General features: G+C 39.7%; 1 protein-coding gene across 1 annotated transcript in view; it reads right to left on the reverse strand.

Moving 5' to 3' along the window:
* Nucleotides 1–2,167: 2,167 nt before the first annotated feature.
* NECAB1 (N-terminal EF-hand calcium binding protein 1) overlaps nucleotides 2,168–26,011 on the reverse strand; it is a gene marked incomplete at both ends in the record, with an annotated part of 68,180 nt that continues 44,336 nt past the window's right edge. The window contains 8 exons of the mRNA XM_082315993.1: nucleotides 2,168–2,196; nucleotides 5,155–5,246; nucleotides 6,285–6,362; nucleotides 8,477–8,589; nucleotides 11,062–11,115; nucleotides 16,108–16,184; nucleotides 19,236–19,348; nucleotides 20,714–20,850. Coding sequence (XP_082172119.1) covers nucleotides 2,168–2,196; nucleotides 5,155–5,246; nucleotides 6,285–6,362; nucleotides 8,477–8,589; nucleotides 11,062–11,115; nucleotides 16,108–16,184; nucleotides 19,236–19,348; nucleotides 20,714–20,850 — 693 coding nt within the window. The remainder of the gene's footprint in view (nucleotides 2,197–5,154; nucleotides 5,247–6,284; nucleotides 6,363–8,476; nucleotides 8,590–11,061; nucleotides 11,116–16,107; nucleotides 16,185–19,235; nucleotides 19,349–20,713; nucleotides 20,851–26,011) is intronic.

Below are 26,011 nucleotides of genomic sequence, written 5' to 3' on the forward strand. Positions count from 1 at the left end.
TAACGTCATTTGGGCTCTGAAGGCAATTTTTTAACCTCTGTCACAAATGATAATGGAAGCTAAATGAGAATGTGTTGAATGGTAATCGCAGTAGTGCAGAATACTTTCAAGTTGCATTTGATAGACACTAGATTTCTTTCCCTGAACTATGCAAATAAATTTGTTTGAATTCAGTTTCTTTTTATGTTTAGCAGCAGTTAGTTAATTAAAATAAACTTCCAAGCCTATTCTGTTTGTATGTTGTTTACAAGTAATGTTACAAAGAACTGAGATCTTGGTTTTTTTTTTTAATGACCGGGAGTTTTTTTTAGAGTGAGTCCTATGGATCTTTTTCCCCAGTATCTGTTGAAGGCAATTGCTATGTGTAGCTCTCAAACCTCTTAAGTGAAACCTCTCACACTTGTTCTCGTGTGTGATTAATCAAAGTGTTTGTTTACGAGTAAATATACAAAGGAGAATGACCTATTAGAACTTTTCCCCCCCTCCAGCACCTAATTGGCATGAAGTTCTAAAGCAGGTTATTTTAGGAATAATTTTAATATAGTTTATCCAGTGAAAAGGAAAAATGTCTTAAACCTCAGTGTAGTGTGTCAGTTTTCACTTAAGGATTTACCCTGCAACAGTGTCACGTGTCACTGTATTTTCTTTGTCGGTAGATCCGTAGTGACAAAAGAAAACATACTGCACACTAGACTGACATCTTGGCATAGGAAAAAAGCCAGCCAGATCTTCAGGAATATAAGTAGTTTTACTTATACTTTGTTAAAGACAAGAAACCTTTAAACTTTCACTCATCTGTCATTTGTGAGTGTAATATGGCTATTTGGGTGCCTTTTTAAGAATGAACAGATCTGTGGTTGGATCTTGTCAATATGGGAAAGCTTTGGACTTCAGTATTAAAAGCATTCACTTTTGTTGAGTTACTGTAAGAAGATTTTAAAGGTGAAATTTGTCTCTAGTGTGGGCACCTAAATTTAGGTGTGTAGGCATCACTTTCTGACATCCACATTTGCTTAGAGAAACTAGGCTCCATTAACTTTATTGGCAAAGGGTTTGATTCAGTTACCTAACGGTAGGCATCTAGTGTCACCTGAGGCATGTAGGACACCTGAAGCAGCTGCATGGGGCTGGCATAAATGACACACAACCTATAGATAACTCATGTACTTCTCAGCTGGGAGCTGGAGACCAGTTGGGGTACCCTAGAGCATCTCACATGTACTAGATGCCCTTCTTTAGGCAACTAATTTTGCCTCAGAACTCCATTGATACAATAGGAGCTAAGATGCCTTGGTCACATGCAGGTACCTAAATGTGACACCTTTCTTAATCTTGCCTTTCATTCTTAGGCTGGAGGACACCCCTACTGCTCAGATGCAAGGGACAACAGCAAGACTTCTTAGGGAAGAAAGTATTTGTACTTCCAGGTTTATAGCTATTTATGTGCTAACAGTGGTTTCTCTAATGACTCTTCAGTGAGCTGCCAGTGATCTAATGAAAATATTTTCCGAGTGTTCAGGACATAGGATTCAAAGCAAATTGGTTGTGAAATGTTAAGTCTGTGGATCCAAAGCGGCTTGGCAGACATATTTCTTCTTGCGAGGGTAGGGGCTAGAGGCTGTGAAGAGAAAATGGTACTGCTTTGTCTTGTGGGCAGAAAATTTCCTGTATGAGTGAAGTTCTGTATTAAGACAAAAAGTTGTCCGTATGTTTATTCTCCTAATTAATGACTTACAGCTTCTCTGAAGCATAAGGCGTTTGTGAAAATATGTGTTCATGTTCATACCGGTTTCTTCTGTAAAAGGAGAAAACAGCAGCAGTAAGTAACAATTGTTTATTTATGTAAGACTAAACCTTTTCACAAATATTTAGTCATACCAATCAAGATGCACTTTTCTGTGACAGTTTGGACTGAATCTACACAATAAACAGTTTAGCATAATTGTCTTATTTCAGCTTTTAGAATTCATCATTTCACTGAACTAGTCACAAGAGGAGAAGGTAATAAATGTGCAGTTTTCCATATTTTAAAATGGAAAAGTTCACATCCATAATAACAAACAGTATCACATCATAAATTCACAGCCCAGCACACCTGTACACTGCTATATGAATGTTATTGTAATGAAAAACAATGCAACATCAACATCACTTGGAACCACAGCTTCTAGTTGTTATTGAGGACCCACCACGATGCTGAAAGAGAGAAGAATTTATTTATTTATCTGTTAACATAAACAGTATTTCTTTTTCTACCTCTGGTAAAAATCCTAAATTAAATAGCTATAATGTCTATAAAGAAACAGTCATTTATATATGCAGCTAATACCACTTTATTTGAAAGCTGCATACTTTCAAGGACAAAACCTCTCCAGGCAGGGGAAGAATACTGAAAGTACTAGGAGAGCTGAGTATAACTGGGGGGGGGAGGGTGGCTTTAGCACAAGAATTTATATCTCTGATAACATCCAAAGAAGCATTAATGTGTCACAGGTGCAGTTGCATAGAATTAAAGCGCCCAGAGAGCAAACCACATAAATCCTCGCTCCTGTTCTGCTGCATGTGTCAGTATTTTAGCTGAGCACTGTGTCCCCTGGGTGGTTGTGCTGCCTTTAATGGCTTTCTTTCCTGGTGACATTATTCAAACCTGGTATTGGTTCTTTTTACACAACGCTAGGAATCAGGAGCATTTTGCCCAAAAGTAAGAGAATTGATGGACTTGTAAAATGTCGTTCCTGTAAATGAAGATCTGTAATCACCAGATTATAGACAGGGCAGGAGTGAAACACGTTGTACTTCTTCCCCACAGGCCCCCTTTGCCCTTTTGAAATTGAGCCTTACGCAGAGAGCAACCACAAGATTTATGGAGAGAGACAAGAAGGAAGGAGGGGAATTGTGACTGTATCTGAGATGCCAAGTCCCCTTAGCAGAGGGGTGTTCTAGGCTCAGTGGGTTTTGCACTACACAGTTTGAGGATTAAATTCATTAACACAACTTGTTTCTGTGGATGTGTCCATATATCCTTCAATTTATGGCATTTTTCTGAAAAATGTTATTCCTGAAGAAGAATGTTAAGAAGATACTTAAGAATCCTACCCGAATTTGGGCTATGAAAGCCTAGTAGTCTCTGACACATCAGTGGATTAATGAATTTTGGCCAAAAAAAAGGCAATTTAACAGTTATTTCATGGATTACATTGTCATAAGTGTTCAATGGTTTTCCCCTAGCTTTTGTTTTCTTCACCAAAAGGTTCTCCAGTGTCCTCAAGTCCAGATCTTATATAAAGATTAGGCATTCACTGAAGATGAACTGAGTGATTCATGCCACCCTGGTAGATTGGCCTGAAACAACTTGGCTGGTGTGCATGTGACTATAGTAGGTTGTGGTTCCTATTAACTGATGGTAAATTAATTTGCTTTAGGATAATACTGGATCGAACAGTCTTGAAATCCCATGTCTTCCTGAGTCATTCTTAGGCAGGTAAATGTGTCCTTATTAATTTTAATTAATCAGCTGAGTGAAGACTCTTGGGTTGTAATCTTTGAATCAGATTCAGATTACAGTTTAGAATTGTTTCAGTTCTTAGTTAACCAGATGTGTAAAAAATTGTAGATGTGTCTAAGCTAGGGTAAATTTGTTTTTAAAATAGAGCCTATCTATGTGCTAGTTGCAGACAGGTGGGTTTTTTTCCTGATTTTACAGGGGTGTCACTTCACGGTATCTAAAATTCTTTCATAAAGTGTACTGGTAGCATTGCAGCCGTCATTTTTTCCTTCATGAACATTTTCTGTCTTTCAAATACAAACATGATTTGTATAGATCAAATATGGGAAGTACTTTCCATGAAACAAAAGTTCAAATGTCTGCACAGATTTCTAAATAATAGATACTCTATGAAATTGTAAAAATAACTGTGAATGCATTATTTCCCATTGCCCCCCCAGCAAGGAGTGCACAGTGAGAAATGCTGTTTCTATGGCAACGGTCTGCCAGGATAGAGTGCTGCAGACTGAAATCCTTCTTAGCAGGCGGAGTCGATGCTTTAACGAGTAGTTTGAGTCCAATTTCAGACACTTCTATATTTAGGCATTTATAAATGATGTTTACATTTTATTTTACGTTAATTGTACTTTAGCTGTCTGTAAACCACCCCTGGAACACTTCTGGGTCATACCCAGTCTAGCTCTTGGACATAAAGAAGTTTGGGAAAAGGCTGCATTGTTTCCTACAGCCAAGTTTGTTTTAAATCCAGCAATTTCCCAGTAAGATACAAGATTCGAAGGAATTCTTGGTTCATTAAGTGCAATCTCCTGATACTGCAGGAATCCCTGGCGTATAATTGCATATTCACATCAGGCTCATAAGGTCTGAAAATGTCTTGGCTGGTTTCTTTTAAGGAGAAACCCCAGCTACAGGACTGCATAATTTTTTTTCTACTAGGTGGGTTTTATTATTTTAAATATAGTCTGTACTCGGACATAGGGGAAATTAGGGTTTCATTGTAATAGATTTGTGTTGCCTAAGATAAAAATTTTGCTGTCCTCCCTCTGAAAATATGGGACTGATGCTTGCTTTTCTTCATCCTGCACTGTCTCTTTTAACTATCATTTCTCTGAGAAAGGTGATGTTGCATGCTCATTGGTTTGTATTAGAAATAGTAATTTGGAATCATTAACACCTTGCTTTTTCAAAGGAGTTTGTTTTTTCCCAGTTTTAACATAGCAGGAAGCATGTGTAATAAAGTGGTTAGTAAATAGAAATTGTTAGTAATTAAGACTTGCATCAGTCAATGTAAATATGATTAAGTCGAAGTCTTCATCAGCAAGCAATTTTTTGCCTGAAAATCTTAAACAAGGTCTAGTTTACTAATCACAAACAGTATTGTTTATTCTAGATATTTTCTTAAATAGTATATGCTAGTGTAACTTTCCACTATATATAAAATAAAGCATTGTGGGTCGTCTTATTGCTGATGCATTTTACATTTCTGTGCTTAAAATAAAAAACATTTGGAGTCCCTTTCTCCTTCATACTTTACCAAAGAAACTCAGACTAAGGGTGATATTATGCAGTGGTCCTGCATATGGAACACACTAATATAGCAGGACTCTTCACATGGAATAAACAAAATAATGTGAAAAATTGGTATTTACCAGGGACTAGCATTGTTGTGATGAGCTCTGGAGTTTCCAAGAAGTCTACGTTACTTCTTTGGAATGTCTTGCTGTAATTCATTTGAAGATGGCTAAATAGTTGTAAAAAATAAGAGTTAAGAATCAAGTTTTTTAAAGGCACTAAAAGTTTTTATAAGGACCAGAAATTGTACAGTTAATGCTATAACAGAGATTTTGTGCTTCAAAACTTAGAAAAAGATGATCGTGGGAGAGGAGACCAGATAAGCTGTGAAGTTCTTGCATGTTATATTAAAGACACTTTTTCTTCTGTATGCTTAACTGTTACCCTGATGCTCATCTCTTGGTTGTGACCCAGTGTAGCAGTTCTTGTTCCAAGCGTGGTGATGTGTTACCAGTGTTCTTGAGTCTTTCTGAAAGTAAACTTTGAACTGGGGCTCTGTTCAAAAGGAAAGAAACTAAGCTTCAAGAGACTTCTCCATCTTCCTTCAGAATGGTTTCTGTCTACAGGTTTAGGATCGTGGGTCTTGTTTGTTTGGGTTTTTTTAATAGTAAAAGTAGTTAAGGAAAATCTTTTTGTCTCTATTCAATTTCTTAGCCATCTGCCTGGTGCAGGCTAGACCTCAGCTGGTAGGACTTTTAATCACTATAACTTCTATTTTGGGCCCAAAACAGACATTCTGGGAATCTGTCGGATAGGTTTTTGTGATGTGGATGTGGGAAGCTTTAGGACAGCTCCCCATGACTGGTTGCATGCTTGAGTGTGTTGCTGGATGGTGCACCTCCTGCCTCTTTCATTTCTTTGATTGTCGTCATTGAACTATGGTAGTAGTGCCGTTTCCCCGTTCTTTTGTCTCTGATCGACTACCATACATCTGATGCCATGCCTTTCTCTGTTCGCTGTCAGACATTTTCTGTTGTGTTCAAACTAGCTGTGTCTTTCTTACGTTTTTATATGTTTCAGTGTGTTTTAGTCTTTAGCAACTGAAGTATTGTTCTGAAGTATTAACTGTGATATATTTAGCTAGAGATCGATTAGCAGTATTTAAAGTAATTCGCATTCAGTCCTCCTACGCAACTGCTCTCTAACCTTCAAAACTTTCTGTAGTACAAAAAAAAAACCCAAAACCAAAAAAAGCCCCAAGACTTACCTGTTCCAGGCATTGCTGTTCTCCCAGAACTCATAAACAATGAAGCGGGAATCACTTGGAAGCTTCTGTATGGAAACACTAAGAATTATAGGATAAAACTAATTTAATCAAACGTGACAAAGTTACTGGACATACACATCTTATTCCACATTGCTTATGAGTATGAACCAAATGCAGTGATTTTTGAAGAAACAAACAAATAAGAAACCGAAATAATAAATTTAACAAATAAATGATTTTGGGAAATATACTGTGAATTATCTGAGCTTTTTTTTTTGTTTTAAAAAACTCATGGAGTATTTTCATGGCTTTTTATTTATTAATATTTTATCTTAGTACACTTATGATGGACTCTTATTTGAGAAACTCATTTTTCATATTGCTCCAATACTGTAATTTATCTAAAGAAATGCTAATCAGTAATATAGAAAATTAATCAAACAACTGTGGTTCAGGGAAAATCAGCTAATACAGCATACTGCACATAGAGAACAGGTCAAGTAAGTTTGTAGAGTAACTTGTGCTGTTTCATTGAAGAATTGCACTGTGAGAAGTCATCCTTTTGTACGAGAGGCATCGGAGCGGCATAGAGTTTAGGTGCTTTGCAAGCAAATAGCAATGGAGTATAAAGACAGATAGGTTGATGTCTGCTGCAGATAGATACACTTTCAAAATAATACCTTCTGGTATTATTTACTTGTCCTTACGTCATTCAGCTAACAATTTATCATGGGTGAAAAATGACCCACAGAATATCTGCTGATCATCTACACAGAATCATCCCACTTATTATCCTGAGCGTAACAGCTTTATAGCACATAGGGTACTTAGGCCTCAAATTGGTGGTTAGGTGTATAGCACAAAAAAAATATATATATATTTTTCTCTGAGTGCCCAAATGTGAGATCGCTGATCTTACTACTGATGTGCTTGAAAACTGGTCTCAGGTTATATTTCATACTGTAATAAGAAATTTCATATGATTTATTGGTTTTCTGCAGCTGTATGCAAAAGTACATTGTCAAATAGCAAAAATATCAAGAACTGTTGAAAAAAACAAGTCAGTGTCATAAAAAGCTACAGTGAAAAACAACCGGTAGGTGGCATTACAGACTTACCAAATGTCTGTAAACTTGGGAAAGAAAGTAATCTTTTGCCATCATTTGTAAAGTTGCATTCTGAAGACATGTAAGCTCTCCCCCCGACAACTTTGCAGTCACTACAGTGTTTGGCTGGATGTTTGTTTTTGGAAGGGGGCTGGGGGGCTTCTCTGCTTTGTTTTTTCCAGCTCTAGGCCCACATGAGAGTTTTATTTTCCTCATCAGTCTGCCTTTACAAGTGAACCACTGCAAAAAGGTCACTCTTTTCTTCCTCCAGCTTAGCTTACCTTTTCTGGTCTGTGTGAACACTACTGATACGATGACCATAAGCGTGATGATCTCATAGCAATAAGGCTTATAAGTTAGGGATGTGATAGGCAGTCTTTGAAGCCTTGAATATATAGGAAGATTCTGTATTGTGTACACATTATAAAAATATTTATTTCATAATGGTCTGTCGTGTGTACAGTAGTAGCTTTCTCAAGTATGTTAAATTAAGAAATTCAGTACAGTGGTGAGTCACTAAAATCTGTTCTTAACCTAGTTCTAATGTTTTCTTTAATTCTAAAAGGAGCAAAGCAGAAATACCCTATTTCATTGAAAATTTTGCTTTTTAATTTTTCCTATTCTTTATTATGAATGAAAATTTTAAAATGACAGCCTAAAGGGAAGATTTTGAAAGCTTTCAAACAGGGAACTGGCAAACAAGTTGCTAAGTTGCTCACTTGCCAGGTAAGCACAAATGAAGGGCAGCAAATGAGTTTGCCAACAAAGAGTGTCAGCCTGGGAGCTCCCAGAAGCCATGAACTGATGACCTGCAGAGCTGAGAAGTCTTAAAAGATTGTTTAGCATCTTTGGGATAGCCTGCATTGTCATTTTGTGATACTACTTAAAGTCTGCACATATACTTTGACATCTCTTTCTGATTTTAGTTGTCTGTGAAAAGCTCTGTCTTACACACATGCATAACCAGCCAGGAAAGATGATGTTACAGGTTGTCTCTTCATAAATAATCCAGCTCCACTTAGAGTTTATTCAAGAAATCAGACTACATTCCTTCCTTCAGCCCAGGGGCACTAACATGGTACTTACTGCAAGCAGCCACCCTGAGTAGAAGCAGATTCCACGTACTGCTTCAGAGCAAGCCGGAATTCCTTGATTTCTTCTTCTATCACAGACATTTGACGTTGAACAATCATTATATGCTGATACAAAAACATTACAATATTATTGCCATATCATTCTCTGAATTCCTTGTACTTTAAACTCTGGAAAGTCTATCATAGAACAATAAAAAACACAATCATCAAAATACCCCCACAAAAGTTCCTTCAAAGTTTGCGGTCCCTGTTTTAGTGCTTTGGAGTGGAGAAGTAGAAACACCTGAGTGTAGCTTTTATATCTCAGCAGGCTGAGGCACAGAATGGAAACATCCAAAATTAGTGTCGACCTTAGAGAAACTGAGAGTTGTCTGAAGCCTGGATGAGAGAGTCTTTTCAGAATAGAATCATAGAATCATTAAGGTTGGAAAAGACCCTTAAGATCATCGAGTCCAACCATTAACCTATCACTGCCAAGTCCACCTATACCATGTCTTCAAGCACCGTATCTGTCCATTCTTTAAATACCTCCAGGGATGGGGACTCAACCACTTCCCTGGGCAGCCTGTTCCAATGCTTGACCACCCTCTCAGTGAAGAAGTTTTTCCTAATATCCAACCTAAACCTCCCCTGGCGCAGCTTGAGGCCGTTTCCTCTCGTTCTATCACTCATTACTAGGGAGAAGAGACCAACCCCCACCTCGCTACAGCCTCCTTTCAGGTAGTTGTAGAGAGCAATAAGGTCGCCCCTCAGCCTCCTCTTCTCCAGACTAAACAACCTCAGCTCCCTCAGCCGCTCCTCATAAGACTTGTGCTCTAGGCCCTTCGCCAACTTCATTGCCCTTCTCTGGACACGCTCCAGCACCTCGATGTCCTTCCTGTAGTGAGGGGCCCAGAACTGAACACAGTACTCAAGGTGCAGCCTCACCAGTGCTGAGTACAGGGGCACGATCACCTCCCTGGTCCTGCTGGCCACACTATTCCTGATACAAGCCAGGATGCCATTGGCCTTCTTGGCCACCTGAGCACACTGCTGGCTCATGTTCAGGTGGCTGTCAACCAACACCCCCAGGTCCTTTTCAGCCAGGCAGCTCTCCAGCCACTCCTCCCCCAGCCTGTAGCGTTGCCTGGGGTTGTTGTGACCCAAGTGCAGGACCTGGCACTGAGCCTTGTTGAATCTCATATAATTGGCCCTGGCCCAACGATCCAGCCTGTCCAGGTCCCTCTGCAGGGCCTTCCTACCCTCCAGCAGATCGACACTTCCACCCAACTTGGTGTCATCTGCAAACTTACTGAGGGTGCACTGAGAATAGTGCAAAGCAAATGTTTATCTTTGGAATATTCAACAATAAGGTCAGCATGTTTCCTTGGATTAATCTGTCTGCCAGCAGGCGTGAGGTTTGAGATAACAACATATTCCCACAATCTGCATTGGATGCAGTGTTACTTTCATTGAGGTGCTCTTGTAGTCTTCTGCCTTTCAGAGCTCTGACTCACAGCTGAATGAGATGCCTAAGGTGGCCCGTGTTAAATGATGAATAGAGGTTTTTTTTTTCCTCCACCTTTCTGCAAAAAATGAACAATCTTTATAAACAGGACTATGGGAACACTTGGCAGTACAGAAGACCTATTTATCCTGAATTATTATGGTTATCATTTAGCTAATATAAGTAGTTTACATATTGATTCATCCATTGAAGCTTGTCAGTTTTACTAATGAAATATATAAAGAAACACCACGTGCTTCTTAATTAATACAACTTCATCTCTTGTATGGCTTTTTGACTTGTTTCTGCTTTGATTATTGATAGTGTTATCTCATGGATTATCCCTCCATCATAAACAGGCTGTCTACCAATATTGTGTAATCTCATTTAAAAAAAGAAAAAATCCAGTACAACTCCTGTGATGAAATAAGGAATTTGATGGATCATCTGTTTTGGTTATTTTTTCCTGTGTATTTGATTTGCATTTTGTTAGGTTCAAAGCCCAGAATTTAGGAATGGTAATGTATTTGAAAAATTGATCTTGGGACATTAACTTAATCAAAAATAAGTTTATTTCTGGTTATGATTTTAGTTTTGTAAGTTGTAATATTGATTACTGCTTAACACTAGATGCTCTCCCATCTTTCCTGATAAGGCCTCCTATAGCAATATTGGGAGGTAGGGAGGCTGCCTGTACAAATTTAAAATTTGTACAGATTTAAAGCATGCATGCAGCATTAGGTGATGAGAGCTGAGAAGCTCTCACCCCATAAACATTGCTGCCAAATTCAGTAAATCTTACAAATGACATCTTTTACTACTTACGTGAGCCGAGTTTTTGCCTCACTGTCTCTTTCGAAAACAATGCAAAAATTAATATAAAAGTTTGGCCCACATATTCTAAGTTTTGTTGTGTTGCATCTTGCACAATGTATTCTGCTGACTAAAATGGATTCTTATCACTTGGAAAAGGGAGGATGGTGATTTTTTTACTTCTATTTTCTAACAAAAGAGATCAGGTGAGATTGTTGGCTCAGTACCCGGCATGGAAAAATCAAATGTCAAAAGTCATTATCTTGAACAGCACTTACAGATTTTGCATTTTCTTCCAAAACTTCCTCTTCAAATGGCTCAAGCTTTAGGTCCTTTCAGGCAGTTGAAAAGAAAATGGAAATATAAGAGGCAATACTACAGCTGTATTATGGTCTTAACCTTTTTAACAAGCTATTCCAATAGCTAGATTCTGTTACATCTCCAGAGGTTATAATTAAATCCCTTCTTTATTAGCTGCAAGTCAAACACAAGCATTGTTTGCAGAATCTTGCATGTTTCAGTGGTTAAATCCAACCCAGGCTGTCCTGTGAAGTTTTATTTAGAATGCTGAGCAGGTAATTTTTCATTTGTAACAAATCTGCTTGCTCACAAATGTACGTTGGGACATAATTCAGAAAAGACAGATATCTTCTCAAATTATCACGTGGACTACAGAGATGAGCAAGGAGCGTAATTTGAAATGAACTATCGGCTACTATTAGCCCATCATAAAACTTTATACAAAAGAAACTTAGGAAACTTCTGGCAGGGGGTATAGTTGCAAGGACCGTTTTCTAGCATTGAAAAAAATGTGCATGGTGCTCCAAGTCAGGTTTCTGAGCTGCTGCACGTGCTTCTGAGGACAGGCTGGGCAGCAGCAAACAGATGCATCTGTCAGGCAGCAGTACGCCTGCTTAACACGCAGGCTGGATGCACACTTCATGAATCAGTGATTCACGCAAACACCATCTAGTAATGCGCAGAAAATTATCACTTACATGCTAGGCGCATGCAGTACCCTCTAACTCAGTGCCATATGGATATTCTGAAAAATATCCATATGCCTGAAAAAAAACCAGATCAATTTGCAATAAGCAGCTGGAGTAAAATGTACTCTTTGTTAGTGCTGCTTCGCTTCTCATTGCAAACAATTCTTGTGTAACAAAGATAAAACAATTTCTTCTACTTGCAGCTGGGTGAGGATTGATCAACCTCAGGTAGCAGGCGGTTTGCCAGCACAAATACTGTACTCTGCTGAAAAGCCAACACAAGGTCTGCAGGTAGAATTCAAACGAAGAGGGGACCGCCACCAGCAGCAGGTGGCAGAGCAAGGCAGGCGTGCAGTAGCAGTCACGCCGTGACTGCAGTGTAGCTGTACCTCTCCTGCAGAATGTGCTTAGAAAGGCATGAAATGGGGGCGGGGGGGAGGAAACACCCAGCTTTAATAGCTCATTTGTCAGTGCAGACACTAAAGATAAAAACCCGGAGGGAAAATGCATATTCCTGTGGTTCTTCTGTACTTTCAGTGCAATTTTTTTCTAGGGAAACATATGGAAAAAGAGAGGAAAGGAAGGACTCAAGTTGTACTGCAAACTTTCTCTTAAGGTAGCAAGAAAATAATTCTATTTTTTCCAGTATATATAACTTTAGAACTTAAGGAAAAAAAGATGACTTAAGAGACTGAGTCATGGTTAAATTCACCTTTGACAGAAGACAGCAGAAGAGTTAGACAACACTAAATCAACGACTCAACAGGTGGTTTTCCAGTAGGAACCACTGATGGATAACTTGCTGGCCCCCTCAAGAAGTTAAAAATAATCTGTACGAGTTCTTCAGTAATCTTATGTCATTAGACAGGGCATGACTACACAGATGAGGTAAGTCTACACAGCCAGCTTGCTGTGACCTCAGAGCATGAGAGCACTGGCACACAGTCCTCCTCCATGTGGAAAGAGCGCTCAGGCATCGGCTGACCCGACGTTGAGCATGAGCGAAGTTGCCCAATGCGAAGATGAGAGCTCCTGCCAGACAGTTACCAGGCAGCCTGGAAATGAAAACTGACCAAGACTGCAGCTCAGAGCTGAGGCTTTACAATGCCTCCTCAGTCCTACCTCAGCTCACCTCAGCTGAGAAGTGGTCGCTTCTGGAATTGCCTCTTAGTGTGATTGTCTGATCCTTCTAATCTGCTGCAGGGCAAAGTCAAAAAGAAGTTTTAGTAGCTGCTGAAAGATAGCTGAATTATAACACTTGGTTGGATGTGGTGGGTTAACCTGGAGCATCATCTGGGCTAAAAATGGTTAAGTTACTGCTGAGAGATGGCGTACGCAACGGCCTCGTCCCAGGTGGGAAGCGGTGACCAACCACTTGGTCGGTACTTGATGTTTCTGTCTAATTCATTTCAGTCTGAAGTCAGTGATCATTCAAGCGATCACCTTTGCTTTTTCTTGACTTTGCCTGTTCTTGACTTTGCTTTGGAACAGAGTAGATGGGCTGACGGTCTCCTACTGCTAAGAGGCACCGACATCCTTTTTGCAATACGTGCCTGTCCCACTCATGACCCAGACACTGTTTTGCTAGATACTGTTTAAACATGGATCACAGGGAGCTCCTCCTACCGTAATGAAGTGTAAGATGTAATAAAATGAGCACAAGAGGGGATGTCGTTAATACAAAAGAATTCTCACAGTATTTTTAATAGGCCTTTGGGTACTTCATAGGACCAGAAGTTTTATGATTTCTAAGTTGCATGCCTAGTAAATTGGGTTTTTTAGTTCACAGAGGCCAGAAAGAAGTGCCAAGAGAAGAACAATCAAAGGAGGTAGCCCTGGAGAAGCTGCAGAAATGGTGAACTTCTTACCTCTCACAGTTAGACCTGGCCGTGAGACACATAGCCAAGCAGATGCAAAGTTAGGCAAAGGTGGATATAGTCTGTCTATTGGCAAAAGTAGGTTTGCCTAATTGCTGTGTTTTATTAATCGAGTTTTACATTGATACGGAGATAATTATGGAACGTCTGTGCCCTGCCACTGTTTCCCTTTGGCACTGAGCTCCTTTTCAAACTGAGGTTCTCTGTCATTTATCTGTAGCGGATTTGATGATTATTTTATAACATCCTTGTAAGTTTATTTACTACAAAATGGTTGGCTGCTTTCTGTAATGTTTGCATTGCATTAGTGCTGTATGCCAGGCTTCTTTTTCAGTAACATTCTTTTAAATATTAAGTTTCCTTAAACTCCTTGTGGCATAAGTCTGTGTCGGGAGGTCACTGTGGCAGGCCAGCGAGCTGCTGCTTCCAAAGCAGAGCTGGGAGTAAAGCTGGACCAAAAGCGAGAGTTACATTTCATGATGGACTTTGACATTTCAAAATCCAATTTATAGCTATTCAGAAAAAATCAAGTTTCTACTCAAATGTCATTAACGTGGCAACTGCTGTGTAATTGCTTTTCTCATGCAGAAATGACCTCTGGGAGGAAGCTGTTGTGTGCAGGCAGATGAGTATGCCCTGGCCAGAGGCTTAATGGACTGAGCAGACCATGAGGAGCTGCTGGGCATAGCAGGGAACAGAGTGAGAAGCTGACAGAAGTTACAGACGGTGCCACAAGGAATGGCCGAATTTCACGGCTGGTTAAGGAGAAGTGATGTGAGAGACTGTCAGACCTCAGGGATAACCAAAGGGAGTACTGGGCTCCTTTTGGGAGCAGAGTCTCGCAAGGCCAGCAGTGCCAGGAGTGACCGTATCGGTAATGCAGCTGATCAGTAATAAGGCTGGGATAACAGAAATACCAACTTTTGGTCCCAAACTGGGACCAAAGGGGAAAAGTAATTAGGGGTGGTTTGTTTATTTGGGAGGGAGCAATGGCAGAGAAAGGTCAGCATGCTTGTCTTGCTGAGCCCTGTGCGGGATCAACACCTTTTATTCTGTCTTCTTGTTAAATCCCTTACTTAACTATTTTCTAGGTATATAATTTGCTACTGAACTCAAGTTGGACTAGCGGGTGAGTAGGAGGAGACACTTGTCTGCCAGGACCCAAGGTGAAGCCAATGCCTAGGTAAGGGGCATGGGTCCAGCCACAAATACTAGATGGACTTGAAGCCCATGATAACGTTCACAGGGGAAAGTCCACCCTGATCAGCTGGAAAGAAGGAACAGGATCAGGATCAGGCTGTGCATGTTCATGTTTCCGTGAGTGCTGCCTGCCTGTTTGCAGGTGCTGGTGAAGGCACCTGTGCCAGTGTGCGTGGATCCATGTCTTTGGAGTACATGCACAGCCTCGCCACTGGTGAGCACTGACCTGCAGGGAAGGGCAGCATCAGCCGCACTGGGACTGGAGCACCTCCTGGGTCTGAGAGCGCTTCAACCAAAAACCTCGCCTCTAGTGGACCAGGAGGAAGAAATCCCCTGGGTCCCCAAATCCAGTGAATTCAGCCATTCCCTTAGCACCTATCTGAAATTGTCTGTCTGTCCTTCAATAGGGACACTTTATGTAGAGAACAACACAGGAATTTATACCTTACTTCTTCCTCTTCTCTTCTTTCTTCTCAAAAAAAAAAAGTCACCACACAGAGACATAAACCAGCTTTTAAAACCTAAGGTAGCAATAAATCTGATTGAAAACAAAAGGAATAGGTATTTTCTGTACAGACAGATGTTACCCAGGTTTTTACAAGCCCTGGGAAGCCTTGGTATCATTGGGTCAGATGGGTCATTTGTCAGACTCCCGGAGGGCTCTGCTTTGCCTGGGAACTGCAGACGGTCTCAGGGCTCCGAGGGCTGGTGCAGCCCCGGAGCTGGGGCAGATCCCATGGCTCCCAGGCGGGATGGTGGGATTTGCACTGTCTTTTGGTTGAACTGTAATTATCAGGAAAGTGTTTTAATCTTCATAAATTAGTATTCTCTGATGGGGAAGGAGGAAACAAAACTTTCTGTCAAGCTTTAGTGGGAGAGTTCGGAGAGGAAGAGAAAAAAATCAGATCCTAAAAAGAGAGGCTTGTCCCACGTTCCCTAAAACAAGCATAACTAAATACAATAACATCCTCCAGTCATAGAATAATGTGACTTTTCATATCTTTATAAAAAGCTGGATCTGTGGTGATGGGAAGGGGAAAGAGGAGCTTGGGAAAACTGTGTCATGCTTTCATGAAATAGGAAAGAAGAAGGTGAAAGGAATACATAGGCATTTCATGAGTGTTAGCTCTCTTAGGTTATGCTGAAGTTTCACTCATTATTGATTGGAAAGATTGCGACTGAGACATTGAAAGCATTTGTGGTTTAAGGATTGCTTTACTGAAAATGAGGGAACAAACAGATGAAAAGAAATACACACCTTCTTTTCCAGCCTGTCAATCAGCTTTTGGAGTCTGTTTATCTGGGTGTTCCACTGGTTGTCATCCTCAATCCAACCTTTGGAAAATATAAATAATGAACATTTATAAAATGTTACTAAATGCTGGAATATAGTGTATTGACTTATTTTATAAAGAAGTTTAGCTTAGCTTGCAAGTTATTTTGCTTCTTGAAGATCGTGCTGCAACTAGTTCAGTGTTCATTTAGGTGTAACTAAAGGAAAGCATGATTTTTACTATATGAATTGTTTTCTTTCTTTCTAAGATAGAACAGCAATCCAACACAGAACAAAAATTACATTCTAGGTTAATGCCAATGCTTTTGAAATCATGCTGATACTTGAAGAAAGGAACGCTCTCCTCTGCAGATGGAACCAGCTCATAACCTGAGCACCTTCTGCTCAAAATGCAAAATCAACTTGTGTGTGTGTGTTAGAGCTTTCTCTGTCTTAATACTTTTCTTAGTTTGCCATTTTTTAATCTTCTTCACGTGAAAGTTTCTATAAAAGTAAGAGTCAGCTCTTCTGCTGCATGGCAAGCCTGTCTCTGCAATTCCTTTCAGATACATCCCGTGGAGGGACCATGTGGTCTGTCTTTTCTGCAGTTCCTCTTTCCCCTGAGAGCACTGGTGAAGGTGAAAGAAATGCAGTCAAGACTGTCTTAACTATCCTGGCATGGCCAATACAGCTTAGGCGATAGGATCTTTCTTCCTCCTGCAGAGAGACGGCAGACCTGCTGTAGGGCCCCGACTGCAAGCACGTTGCCATGGTCGGCCTGTTGCTGTTCTTAGGGTCCTGACACAGTGCTTCCAGCAGGATTCCAGGATTACGCGAAGGTTGAGTATGCATGTTCCTTCCCAATAAAAAAATACATTCTTATGAACAGTAGAAAAGAGCTAGTTGAGTGTACATGAGCAGCTAAATGACCTAGGTTTCTGGCATGACATGTTCAGGAATCCTGATATTGAGGGATTCCTGAAGGAGCCTCCTAACATAATCATAGACCGTCTCATATGCATTGGGAATAAGAGGCTTTATCTTTGTTCAGAAAAGGTTCATTTAGCTGCAACAGCTGTTTTTATACTTACACTCTGAGGGGGTTTCAGCTTTGTTACAGACATCTGCAATATGCTGTCTTAGGGGTTTTCATGTGTTCATCCACTAATTATGGATATAATCTTGCAGTGGACTCTATAGCTGATTTAATAACATTAACTGGATGTCCCTTGCAGCTAATGATCCTTCTTTACCTTTCCAACCAAGCAGCGTTCCTAGGTGCTTGATGAATTGCAGCAATATGATTATTAAGACTGATCCTTCCTACACTAGATTTTTCTAGAATGAGATTTTGGTTTTGAGATGTATAATTTATGCCTGTGGTGACTGCAGATTTTGACCAGCACAAGACTGATTATGTTTCATCATAGTAACTTTCCTATGTTTATTTTTCTCCCAAGTCATGGAATTCAGCAGCAGAGGAAAGACTAAAGACACTGGATGTTAATTGTGTCTTGTCTCTTTATATGGATAGGACATGACCCTGTCAGAAGACTTCCTAGCTTTCCATCTCTACTGCAGTCATACTCGTGGCTGTATAATGATCTGATGTCATATAGCAAAGGTGAGGCTAGAAAATGTTGTTCTACAGAGGCACAAGCATCTCTGAGCCTCTGGAAAATTTTGCTTTGCTAAAGTCTCAAGAAAATTGTCTATCAATCAGATGGAAAGGACAACACTCAAGGAAACAGATACGTGCATTATGAGAGCAGTTCTTGGCATCACCCACAGTGTGAATGTGTACATAAGTGATTGCTCTAAGGAGAGAGGAAGGTTGTTTATCAGAAACAGAAGATTTTTCAACACATGCTCTTGATATGCGCGTTCATTAACCTGCTCATTTTCCAGCTGAGAGTTCTCATGGCACTTGGACTATGTTTTGACCAAACAAGGAAATCCTAATGCTGGGGATGTACCACAGGTGTGGTATGTAGAGGAGGCAGAGTATGGCTTTACCTGAACAAGTACAAATGCTAAAGAAATGCTGGCTTGACTGTTGAGTGCGTATCCACACCTACGGTGTTACTGTACATGTGGGAAGCAGGCAGTAAGGAGGAAGACCAAGTGCCAAGACAAACACAAATCTTGTCTAAGTAGACAGCTGTTGGACAGCTATTAGAATAGCTGTGGAGAAAGATGTTAGCTCTTCAAAATTGCATTAGTACAGTAAGTGGGTTTGGTACAGCTTGCATATGTTTGGGTTTCTTCTGAACTCTGTGAATTAGGAGTGCAGCAACAAGGCTACGTGGCCTTCCTTGTCATGAACACCAGCAACTCACAGCAAGGGACCAAACATCCTGCATCATTGCAGTGAATGAAGAGCATCATTTGCTGAGTGACAGAAGGGTCTTCAAAAGAGGGTTAAAAAGGAAGAGTAGTAGTAGCTGCAAGTAGTGAGATCTGCATGACTGGTCAAGAAGTGGGCTTGACCCATCAGGTACTTTAGTGTTCCAGACATCTTCATGCCTTGATTCTGGGAGACATCATTAAGCCTGGAGATGCCTTCATTGCAGCCTCATGCTTAATGTCACTGCTTCCAAAGAATCCTGTTTATCAAAGTACCCTCTCACATTTTCCAAAGCAGAAATGCTGTTTCAGATATTTTTGTGTCACCTTAAATGAAATCTTTTTTTCCTTCAGGTTTTGTATTTTCCCTTTCTCTTTCTTGTTTGTTGCCCTCAGCTGGGATGTAAGTCATGATGGAGAACTTGGTTCTGTATAAGTTATAGCCTTCACCTTTTCATTCTTATCTGCAGGCTACAAGTATTACCTAAGAAATGTTGTATCAACCCACAGACCCAAAACAATATCACAGTTTGGCCCATAATTATGTATTTATTTTTATCAGTTCAGATCTATGGGTACATACTTATTTTCCTTACAGTTTGAGCTAATACCTTCTATATTAAATTGAAGATTGATTTCTGTCAGTAAAGCATCTGAGTTAGTTACCATGTCTAAATTAAATGTCTGAAAGGAAGATACATGTATATTTTTCTGCATATATGTGTGTATGCACGTTTTAAATATCTTTAAAATGTGAAATACCATACCTGTGCTAAAATGAGGGCTATTTGGCAACAGGCTGTTGTTCCTCTGAAGCCTTCGAGCTGAGCGTTTTCCTGGCCATTGAATTGAGAGCACTTCTGGTTTTGTTGGATCTTGTCTGCACAGAAACACAGGAGACTTCATAAGGTAAAACACACAGGGAGAGCTCTCCTCTCTCTGTTCTCAAAAAATGTTCTTGTATGTTCCCTTTTGAATTAAAAAAGGATAAATACCTATTGAGACCACTGAATTATTTTCCAGATTTTCACTGTTACTAATTAGTTGTGTATAGGTTGCTAGACATTAGAGAACTAAAAAAGAAAAAAAAAAAAAAAAAAAGGAGGGTTAAGCTGGCATTAAACCTATCTTTTAGGGACAGAAAGCTTGAGGTCAGTGTCTGTCCGTGATGTGGTTCTGACCTGACCGAAGGAACCATTCACACTGTTTCTCCATTCATAGGAGTTTCGTAGCATCTCTGCAGAGGAGCTGGGGTCACAAGAACAGCTAAAAGTGAGATATGAACTTTAAATATTGACCCCTTCAGATAAAGACTGAAAAGATAAACAGCAACATGTATCTATTAATAAGGAAAGAAAACCGATGAGAATTAGCTAATATTGGATGGAGGACAGATACGTTTCTGGGACCAGCATTGAAACATAGCAGATACAGAAATGAATTATGTTTGTGCTGTGATGACAGAGTCATTGAAGCTTGAGAGTTTGTGTGAGGACTGAAGGCTGTCTCTATGTGGTTCTTTTTCATCATCCAGCTGGAGAGTAATGAAAGACCAAGGTTACGGTTAGTTTTGAACAGTTAGTTGGATGAGAGGTTGCAAAGAATATTAGACAGTAGTCTGAACAGTTCAGTAAATAATTCACAGGTCACTGCTTTGGAAAGCTCTCTGGTCTCCTGAAGCACAGAATGAAGGCTCACCAAAAGCTCACACACTATGTTAAGGAGATGTTTTAGGATGGTATTTTCTGCAGCATAAAATCCCTCCACAGTACACCAAATTATGGTAGTTCCCCACTGTGAGCATTCTTAAATTAGTTTAGGAGTGTCTTAATGGGATTTTGATTCAGACAGTTTGCCCCTGAGTTAAATTAAACACAATTGAAGATGATTTTACACAGGGACTGGATCATCTGCACTAGGAACTAACTCATTTTCTCCAAAATAGCTGTAGTTAAAGTGATGAGTTTGCTTGGCTTTGCCATTGCTACCTCAGAAAATGGGGAAGATGGTATTTGGCTTAACAGTGTCACACCTCTTTCTCATTTTCTTTGCCATAAACCAAATTCACCACCCAAGAGGATATTTCTGAACAACTGTACTGATAAAACTGGAGAAAGAAGTCTCCACAAGAGAGTCTCCACTCTACCAGACAGTCAAAGCAGTCAAGAAAGCTGTCAGCAAAAGGATGTTTGTATCACCCAGTTCTACGCACCCTTCCCTGCAGCTGGGCAGAAGGTTTGCTCACCTCTCCTGCCGCGTCTGCTCCTCCGTGGTTTCCATGGCACACTCCAGGGAGCTCTGGAGGGACTGAAGCTGGTTCAGCGTTTCCTTCAAAAGAAAGCGAGTCACAAACTGCTCCAAATTAGAAGCTTCCTGATAGTCCTAAAAATTATATGAAAAAAAAAGAAAGGTGAGGATTTGCCTACTAGGTTGGAAATATGTGAGGGAAGATACGGACTTAATTCAGAAAGGAAGCAGCTTGGATGTTTTTGTGCTTATACACGCAAACTACATAAGCAACTTTTATGTTTCTGGACAAAAAGACCTCTGAATTTCCAGGTATAGACACTGATCCCACCCAAGCTGAGAGAGGCCCAGGTACACAGTGGCACAATATAGTTTCTACTCAAAAACCCCCTTTTCCTTACATTTCTTGTATGGAAAAGCCAAGATATGATTGACAACTGCAGAAGAGAATCTAAAGTTTTTATTCAGATCCACTCTTGTGAAAAGATGTTAGTCTAGCCCACTGGCCTGTCTCTGACAGTGATTATGGGAATTGTTTAAGCAGGGCACGTACTTAGTGATACTGCCCTGGAAAACTCCACCAGCAGTTTGGCTGAAGGACTGCCTGTGCCAGAGAAATTGCCTTCTGAATTTAACAGTCTTTGACTGATTTTTGTTCCTTTAGTTTGTTTAATTATTTTTGAAACCATATATCTATGTATTTCACAATTACATGAAATGCATCTAAACGTTCTTTGAGTTGGAGCTTGGTTATTAGAAAAGTTTGCACCTATATTTAGCAGTCTGTAATGGTTCTTTGTGTAATAACATTTCCAATATGTTTTACGTGTTCAAAAATATTTATACCTATTTTGGGTAGATAATTTCAGAAATAAATTCTTACGCCTGCTCCCTCCCTGGCCCAATGAATCATATTTCCATGGATGGGGTCAACTTCAACATTTCTGGCAATCCCAGATCTGCAAAACCCAGTTCTGCGGTGACATGCAGGTAATACTGTGTGACGGGGGTCACCCATACAATAATATAAACACCCTCTCTGTTGTTTTCTAATTAATAAATGTAATAGAGAGGATAGGGCAGACCCCTAGAGCCTCTGCTTACTGTGTAGAGCTCCCACCAGGAACAGAGAAGGAAAAGGGACTTCCATCTCTTAAACTCTGAATGAATTTGTTGGCTCCTACTCTGATGAAAGTACACTGTTCTCCATTTTTCGTATGCCCTAAGTCTGCTTATGTGTGCAGAAAACCCACTCAGCTGATCTTGAAAGCCTTTGGGTACAATTCAGTCTAAAATGGTTTCATAAAATATGAGGCACATTGAATGAAAGATTTCTCTAGTCACCACATCTGAAGATAGATGATGGTCTGTTCTCTCCAAGCTTTAAAGAAAATTTGTTGTTTGAATTGCGTTGCCTCCTACTCTAGCCGAGAACCCATTTGAGTTTCTGGCAATGCATATGGGTATTTTTAAGCTCTTCCCTGGTCTTCCCAATGTGAATTACAGGTGAAATGCCTTTTTGACTTTTAGACTTCTCTTAGAACTTCTGCATGTATGTGTTTGCAATCAGAATACAAATACGGGATGTTTTGAAACTTAAATGTAAAATTAAAGATTGTAAGAGAATAGCTTTAAAAGCATTTTGCTCTCAAATGAGAGCAATCTATTCACAGTATATGTTATTAAATTAGTTCCTGTTGGAAGACTTCTGCTACAGAAATCTCAGATGTTAAACCACCCATGAATCATCAGAAGTTACTTATGTAGCCAGGACCTTCATGGTCTTCTATATTTATTTCTTCTGTCTTCAGATTAATCAGGTGTGAGCCACTGTCGAACAAATAATTTCTTATTTATACATTTTTAAAATAGATACTCATGGGAGATTGTCTGTCTACTTTTTGAGTGAATACCTGAGACTCACACCAGTCCTATAAATAACATTTATGGCAACATTTATGAATATTAAATCTTAGTATGCAATAGGAAAACTGATTTTTTTTCTTCTTGTTCTAAATTGTCTCCATTGTAACTGATTTAAAACTTTGGCATACCTGACAAAGATAATTTATTTTCAAAAAATTTTGATTCTCTGTGGCATGTTAGAACGACATGTGCAAATCTGTGTAGCATGGGCAGCTAAATAAAACCCTGCAGTAGAAATCCAGGGTATGTTTTAATTTTTCAGCTTTCACCAGTGCTCTTGGAAATAAGTGAACAAAACATGACAGAACTGACCATTTCTTGTAAGCTTTTGCATACCAAAGCAATCTCACAAGAGGAGGATAATCAAAGTGTTTTAAAATTCTGGGCATCCAAAAAATAAATGCTACAGATATACCTCCATATAGCTTCCTGCTCAAAGTCATGGTAAATCTGATACCAGCATGCTGAATTACAACTTAAAATGTGCATCAATACTGTTTCATTTTGCAAACTGTTCAGGTGGGCCCTCACTGACGGGGGGGATCATATAAACGTTAGCTGTGTAATACTTGCTACTGTCTGAGGCTGGCTGCTTTTAGACTCCTTCAGAAATGCTTTCTGCATCTGAAAGTTATTAAGGTTTTTTCATCAGAACTACTCCAGGTTTGTGCATTGCACCAGGATTTAGTCTTTTTTCTTCCTGTTTTGTTGTCCCATAAGTTCTATATTTAAAGGCTTCCCTATGGAAAAGGTCCTAGTGATCTTTAAATATATGGCTTAGAGTTGCCTTATCAGGTACACAGAGCTTTTTTTGTAAAGATAGACTAGGCAGGCAGGATGCTAACATCATCTGTGGGAGTCTAGAATTATCAAAGACTCTTTGCTTATGTATATTTTACCCAAATATTGGTGTTTACAATTCTACTATGTGGAATTACTTAACTCTCTTAATGCGCCCAGTTGGGCAAATGGCTACTCAATATTTTTCTTTAAATAATGGCTCTGAGGCCAGCAATTCTGAGCTCACAGCAGTGTTGGGCAACTTTGACTCCTGCCTACTGCAAGATAACTACTCCTACCCATCCTTCTAAAATTCTTCAAAGATCATGGAAGAAGGTATTCAGCATATATAAATTGTCAGCATTATTATAATTTAAGTCATGGAGGGAAAAATATTGTCCGTTACAATTCAACTTAAACCTCAACTCCAGCTCTCAGCAATGCGGAATTACCAGCCATGATTTGTTATCGTTTCACCACTCTACTTCCTACAGAAAAGTGCCTTCATTTGCATTTTACTAAAGGCACACTGGTACAAGACTTAACTAGAAGAAAAAAATGTTAATTCTGAATTAAGAAGAACGTGTATCAATTTATGAAGTGTATATTATGGTAGAATCAGCGTAACTGGCATGCCCTGAATTTGTATTGTCAGTATACTGCACCACCAATTAACAATGTGACCGACTGATGGAGTCTGTACACAAACTAGAAAAATAGCCTGTTCCTTGAATTTCCTTAGCTGTAAATTACCGTTCATTAGCATATACATTATACTGCACAGCAGTTTGGGCAGTCCAGATGAAATAAGTCTGTCTTAACATATCATCCTGTTTGTTAGTTTTACTGATTGTGAGTGAACGAGGGTTATTTTCCACATCTTCCTCATCAAGAGACAACTGCAACCTTTGTGAGCAGCTAAGATTCAAGTTTCCATTAATGCAACTGAAAATATGCATAATTAGTGATTTCCCTGTGGAAAAGGTCACTGTGGTCTTTAACACTTGCTTACAGCTGCAGAAGAGGTTTTCCTTTTATAAAGGTGGAGTAGGCAGGGCTTAAGTATCTCCTGAGGGAGTCCACATCTCAGGGCTACCACAGGTTCAGCGACTCTCTTGATCCTCTCGAGCCCTGGTGCCAGCCACGATCCTCTCCCCTTGGGTGACCTGAACCACACTCATCCACTTATCAGAAAAGCAGCTCCTTGAGATGGGGAAGGAGGGAGATACCTGTGTTCGCTTACTTGGGGCATGCAAACTAAACTTGGTAGGACAAAAAATAACTCTGAAATCCCTCAGAAGGGGTGGGAGCTTAGGCAAGAGCTCCACAAACTTAGTGGGAAAGGGTGACTGGCTATGTAGTCCAACTCCCTGTTGAGAGCAAGGCCAAATTCAAAGCTAGTTTAGGCTGCCTGGGGACGTCAGCTGAGTTTGGAACATCTCCAAGGATGGACCTTACACCATCTCTCTGGTCCACTGTTTCACCACCCTCTCTGTGCAAAGTATTTTCCATATGTCTAGTCAGCACTTTCCCTTCCGCAAGCTGTAGCCGTTGCCTCTTGCGCTTTTGCTATGCACCCTTGAAAAAGACAATGTTGTTTTGTCTTCTCTATAACCCTTCTTCAGACAGTAGAATTACATCTTCCTTCAGCCTCTTCTCCAGGCTGAACAAACGTGGTCCCCTTGGCCTCTCCTTTCTATGTTGCTATTTTGCTATGTAGTATTTTATGTTATGTAATACTTTACTTTCTAACTTATTTATTGGTACTCTATTTGTAACATTACTTATAATAGTTATTTATTACTGTTATATTACTTTGCAATTTTCTGTTTCCTATTTTATATGTTGTATCAAACTAATTTAATAAAAATTATTTATGCTTACCTTTACAGAAAATACCCCCAAGACAACTGAAAAGTAGCTATCATTGAGTAAAACTCAGTAAGGAGTAATCTATTTAAATTCCCCTTGATCATGGAATGTCTCCTGCCCTGCGTGTTTAGAATCTACATTAGTGGGACAGCACCCTGGGTTACAACTTTAAATTGAGGATATTAAATTAGTCAGAATAACTGTACTAAAATGAAAAAGAATTCAAGCCTTTTTCATTTCAGTCACTAAGATCTAATTTTTCAGACTGTAGGACAAAGTCAGAACAGAGTCAGAATAAAATCATAATTTCAACAGAAGCCAGATCCAGAGATGCTCACTGTGTTGACTTCACACAAATGCAACTTTTACAGCATCCTCGTAAGACTGGGCAAAGGCATAACATGCCAAACTATTAAATAGATTCAACTTCAATTTTAGAGTGTGGCACAAACTTTACAAGCTTATCACAGTATTATATTTGGAATAAATTACGTGTTTAAATTCTGCCTAGAGAACTGGAACAGTGACAATCTCTACTAACCACTTGCAGTGCTGACATAAGAGCAATGAAATAAAATAGGCAGCCATGGGTGATTATAGGAGAATATTGACACACATTTGTAATAGCATCCATCAGAACAGCACAAGAGTCTATCACTCTACTGGGTTTATTGAAGAAGTAATATGCTCTTATTGCAATGATAGTATGTACAAAATT

The sequence above is a fragment of the Platalea leucorodia genome, assembly GCF_965183815.1.
Source record: "Platalea leucorodia genome assembly, chromosome: 1".
Lineage (NCBI taxonomy): Eukaryota > Metazoa > Chordata > Aves > Pelecaniformes > Threskiornithidae > Platalea > Platalea leucorodia.